The sequence below is a fragment of the Limulus polyphemus genome, unplaced genomic scaffold (genome assembly GCF_000517525.1).
Source record: "Limulus polyphemus unplaced genomic scaffold, Limulus_polyphemus-2.1.2 Scaffold2473, whole genome shotgun sequence".
NCBI classification, from domain to species: Eukaryota; Metazoa; Arthropoda; class Merostomata; order Xiphosura; family Limulidae; genus Limulus; species Limulus polyphemus.
Genome location: NW_013668083.1, coordinates 96033 through 102032, shown reverse-complemented (window position 1 = coordinate 102032; position 6000 = coordinate 96033). Strand labels below are relative to the sequence as shown.

At 32.3% G+C, this 6000-nt stretch overlaps 1 protein-coding gene across 1 annotated transcript in view; it reads left to right on the top strand.

Annotated features, from left to right (window-relative positions):
* Positions 1 to 6000, top strand: part of LOC106467060 — an 83911-nt gene that overhangs the window by 12632 nt on the left and 65279 nt on the right. The window contains exon 2 of the mRNA XM_013927375.2: positions 565 to 621. Coding sequence (XP_013782829.1) covers positions 565 to 621 — 57 coding nt within the window. The remainder of the gene's footprint in view (positions 1 to 564; positions 622 to 6000) is intronic.

The following is a 6000-nucleotide window of genomic DNA, read 5'->3' as shown; positions in this document are numbered from 1 at the left end:
GTCACATGGGTCACACTAGTGGAAATTCAGGATTTTTTATACATTTTCTGGTAGAATTAACAACTTTAAACTTATATACTATTAAAATATGGATTATTATCTAAGATTTTATGCTATTCTAATTGTTTTAACATAAACAAAAAGTAGTTTAATAAACTTTTGAATGTAAGACACTAAAACCTTTTGTCATGCACAGTAAAAGGTACCCGGAGTGAGAGGGTTAATATGATTGGATTAACTCTTATTGTAAATATAATTTATTCTCATTCATCTCAAGGAAAGGAGTACTAGTAAACCACACCGGGACATTTATGTGGTGAAATGGTGAAGAAAGAAATTCTAAGATGCAAGCATTAATTTTTGTCATGCTACAACATTTCAGAATAGTTGTCACATCCTGGATTATTATTAGTGTATTTGACATTTCTATGATGGCTTATGGAATTAGTTTGAGTGTGGTAAAGGATTTTAGGTTCTCTTATGTAGATGCAGTGTATGAAATATTTTTTTATCCAGCAAAAAACAAAAATAAAACAACTGGTAATTCATTGTTTTTATTGTTAGCTAAAGGACATGGTGAGAAGAAATGAAAATTGTGTAGCAAGTTTTTCAAAAGCAAAGGTATGTAATATTATATTGAATAAAATCTGGAAGTCTAGTTTCATATTTATCAGTAAAATACCTACAATAATTTTGAGTTATAAGCTTTGTTAGGCATAGAGATATTTAAGTTTTGTAGTAATACTAACCAAATGTACCAGGCATTCTCTGGGACAAAGAATTGTTGCATATTTAATGAGCTATTAGTCTTCCATTTGAAATCCTTTGTGCTTTTATTCTTTTACAAAACTACACGAGAAATTGACAGGCATATCATAGCTTAAATGCACAGAAAAATGACAACTTAATTTTTTTAGTGCTAATAAAACATCATCAGTTGCTCAATGCTTCAGTGTAAACAACATTCAAAGTATTGCAGTGTGGTGCAAGAATGTACAGATTGTTTGGGTTACCAACTCTAGAACATCCAACATATAATTGTCTGTAAGAGAAACATGGTGACAACAGGTTCAAGCCAACTACTTTCAATTACTGTCCTTGACCCTTATTAATAGACATGGCAAAACTTAAATGGACTGGAAACTACAAGCGTTCCAATTCAAAAGGAGTATCTGTAGGGATAATGGGTATTCTTGGTATGAATACATCCTCACCCTTAGAACTTTCAGTGAAGATTGTGGCCTCCAAAACATGAGAGATTAGTTGTTTGATGCACAGTTCAGTGCTATTGCAAAGTTAGGAGGATCGAAATTATGGAGGAGCATTATGGGTGCACCTACCTTAAGCTTCAAGTTGTTTGGAGGAACCCAAGAAGAGAATTTAACACCTCTATTGCATAGTGAACAGCTGGTTCAGCATTTATCACAGAATCAGCTGAATGGTAGTTTTTTTGTTTGGCCAGGTAATTGTTTTAGCAAGGAAGAATTAATTTCATTTACTGTTCATTTTTAGGGGAAGAATGGCAAGTGGCTTCTGAAATGTTCCTTGACATTGGGGAAGACCTTTGCTTTTAACTCGTCTTCAGTTGTGACAAGTTTTCCACGGGGGATATGTGTTTGGTTATGTGACTTATCAACTGGAATGTGACCATTACCAATCTGAAGTAAAGTGTTAGAAAATTTTCCTGCTGTTTGGTCTCCATATAAGTGCATTTCCATATTTGTTGTAACACTTAGTTTAGCAATCTAATGCAAGATGTAAGAAGCTTTGATGCATGCACAAATTTCATGTGCTTATGTACGTCTTGGAATAACCAGCAAGGTTTGATGGAAGTCTCCAGCTGTGACAAAAGTAATACCACCCAAGATGGATTTGTTTCCATGAATGTCTTGCAGAGTATGGTCAAGCACTTCAAAGACCATTTTGTGTAACATTGTGCACTCATCCCAGACAATCAAATGGCAATTCTGAATAATGTTTGGTGCAGCAGTACCTCTGTCTATGTTGTGCCAGTAATCAGAGATTTCAAAGGTTCTGGAGGCTCATCAAGTGGTGACAGGCTTACCTTTCCATTGGAGCAACACATTCCTGGTGTTTTTCCTTTACATGTTTGTTGCCCCACAGAGGTTACAGGCAATATTCATGCTACCAATGTTTACCAGTGGATGTGATGCATACTGGATGGTGGGATCATAATTATAAGCAGTCTGTAGCCACTCTACTACCATTCTTGGGATTGAGCTGTAGCAGCTAATCTCAAAGACTGTCGCATCTGTAAAATAGATAAGTGATCTTCCCTTTGGACAGGAGTCTTGTGTGATAAATGTAATTTATATTTTTGATGCAAACTATTCAACAAGGATTACTGGTTTTCAGCTGTCTCCCTCTTATGGTGGGCTTCTTGGTGCTCTCTTTTCTCTTCTGATTTTTCATTTCGATTAACCGCTTGACTGGTTCTTTGGTCCTCAAGACAGGTCTCTCTCTGTTCAGCTGTTTCTGATGATCTTGTTTCTTGCATCTTTCATGCAGAAAAGGAGGAATAACTTATGTTAGACCATTTTTTTGGTGGCATGGCTAATTTGAGATTTTGAAAATGGTGTTACTTCTTCAAAAAGACAAAAATGAATATAATAAAGAAGCCTAAGTTTGATAAAAGGAACCAAGATTTGATATTGTTCTTTTTGTTATTCCTTTGTATCATGAACTTTTTATCTGCTTTTCCCAGTTATTGCCAGCCTTATGTGAGCTCCTATCAAGTGAATTAACTTTTTGACTTTATTGGACCCCTTGGGCCATAGAATGTTAAACATCTCTCTTTCTCTTTTATATGCTGTGCATTTGCTTGATGAATATGTAGTTATTAGCTCTCTGACAAGGCAAGATGCTAATACAAAGAAGAACTGTCTTGTAAAAGGTTTGTAATGGCTCGTGAGATTTTACAGAGTTTGAGAAAGGAGGAATAATCTAGGTCAACTTACTCATTAATAGAAAGTTAAGTTTATACAGATCACACAGTGAAATAGAATTCCAATGACCTCATGCCAAAGGTAAATTCAGCTGATGAGATCCTGAAGAGGGCTTGTTTGAGTTGGCAGTGGGTGGTGATGAATAGCTGCCTTCCTTCTAGTGTTTCACTGCTAAATTAGAGATGACTAATTCAGATAGCCTTTGTATAGTTTTGCGTGAAATTAAAATAAAACAAACCAAACTTCTGAAATAATCTTTTGATAATCTTTGACTGATTACAGAGCATCTTTATTTAGTCTTAGGTACCTGCATATCAAGTTTCAGCTCATTTAAGTATTGTGTAGATGGCCAGCAGGAAAACTAAGTGAGGTGGCTATGCAAAATTAGATTTGATGATGTTCACAAATGTGGCCATGCATAAGGAACAAATAAACTTAAATCATCTCCTATTTATAGTAGATGAGTACCTGTATTTAAATATGCAAATATAGTCCTAAGCATAGCAAATATAAAGTTTAATAATCTATTATATCAATGTGATGTATCTCATATTTTCTTTATATTATATTTCATAGTTAGTAAATAGTTTTCAAGTTAGTAAATTTTCTTCAAATGATTTAATTATTTCAATAATCAGTATCAGATTTCTTTTTTATTGTAAGTTATTGTGTGTATAGTGAAAGATTCACCACCATAGTTTACTTCATCAGCATGTAAAAAGACCAGTACTTTTAAATTGCTCTTACATACTGCACTTAATGCTCATAAGAGTTGCTGGAGGGTTAGTGGAAAAATTACATTGTGTATCTCATATACTTACACTGGTCATGTGTGTGCGTGCGTGTGACTCACAAATGTCTGATATAAATATAAGATATGCTGGATGTGTTGTGAATTTTGTATTGATTGGGATATAACAACATTGATCAGTGTTGATAATTTGAAGATTTCATTATGCAAGTACGTGTTTGGAATATGTATAAAAAGACTAAAACTGATCATTTTAGAAAAGTAAAGTTTATGATGGTGGTTAGATACACAATTGTTTAAGTGTGTTTAAGATTGCAAGTGTTATGATTTAGATGGTTTAAGTATAGCACAATTGTTAAATTTAGTTATTTTTTTAGAAGTGATAGTTTATTCCAGGTTTGTTTTCGTACATTGTGTAGTTCAATTCTTGTTAATTGTTGCTTGTTGTATTATTGCATTATGTTATTAGAACCTTCTAAGTTTTTTTTCTTGTTTAGATAGAGTATTATTACATCATAATATCTCGTAGTGTGTAGAAAGTTCTAGTCCTCAGTCAGGCTATAGATTTACAGACAAAATGTAGTTCAAGTAAGATAAATTTAGTAAGAAGTAGACAGATCTAGATTGTGAGTTTAGCTGTAAAGAGCATATAGTGCCATTTTTTTAAAATGAACTATCACAGATTATATTGTAACAACAGTGTGGAGAAGAAAAAATTGTCTTGTTAATTGTGTTCTAAAGTAATTGAACAAACAATTATTTACAACTCTGGATACAACTGTGGTAACCAACAGTGTAACATAACTGAATTTTTCACTAAATGTATTGTAACAACAGAGCAGAGGAGAATAATTCATCTTATTAGTTGTGTTCTAACAAGTGAATGGTTCAGTTATAGACACCTTCCGTAAAGAATCCAGCCCACACATATATAAAAACTGAATGGTTCAGTTATAGACACCTACTGTAAAGAATCCAGCCGACACATACATAAAAACCTGACAATAGTGAAAGTATATACAGCATTTAACTAAAACATGATTTATGTTACTGTTTACTTCTTTGTACTGTACTATTGCAACATTGAAATTTTTTCACAAATCTGGCTCAAGTCTTGTGCTGTATTGTATGTACCATTTACTTCACACTTACTTTATGTGGTTGAGGTTTCTTGCTTTGAGTGACTTAATTACAATTTATTTTAAAGAAAGTGTTTGATTTGTAACTTTGTTTAGCATTATATCAAACTCGTATTGTTCTTCACTCACATTATATCACAACTAAATGGCTTATATATTGACCAATTACATTTTCATTAAGTTGCTACACATAAGCTAAAGATAGATTTTCATTTTTCCTGGCAGTTATTTAGATTTGAAAATAATTATTTCCAAAGAAATAATTACTAATCTGGGGTGCTCGAAGATTAATTAATCCTCCTTCAACTCGCTTGTGGTCTAGGAATATGGGCTTAACTTGCTAAAGATATTCATACATTCTATACTTTTAAGTACCATATTTTTCGGAATATAAGACACACTCTTATTTTGAAGACAAAGTTTTGGGGAAAAAAAAGCTACAGCTGCATTTGAAAGATTTTATTGAACAAAAATTCAATTTGATACTTTAAAAATTAGTATATATTGTTCTAAACACAAATGAGCTCAAAACATCAAAATAAGAAAATACCGTAAATCAAAAAAAGTTTACTGCTATTTAGTTTGGTTCAAAACCTACAAAATCTTCATTGCTTTCACTGTAATTTATTTTTTTATTATTTAGGGAGCATTATAAATAGTTATGTTTTTAAAAGAAAAAAAGCTACTATTGTTATAAATAATACATTCAATTGAACTAAACTATGCACGCCTATTTAAATATATTTACACATGGCTTGTGTATATCATATATATACACATATATTATTCATACCTTCGGTGTATAGGATGCAAGCAGATTTTGACATCAAATTTTGGGGTAAAAAAAGTGCGTCTTGTACACCGAAAAATACGGTATGTACCTTACAGTTTGGACTCAGCATCTGCTGAGATTAAGCTCAAAAATAGGTTAATTACAAATGATTTTCTTTAAGTATTTTGGCCAGTTTTGTAAAGAGAAAATTTACTGACCAAAAACAGTGTTATAATTTTATCAGTTTGATAAATGATATACTAAGTGCTGACTAGATAAAATAACCATGACTGATTCCGTACAAAATACAAACTGTCAAAATAATTAAATTTCCTTCTAGATGTATTAAGAATTTAATTGCTCTAAATTTCC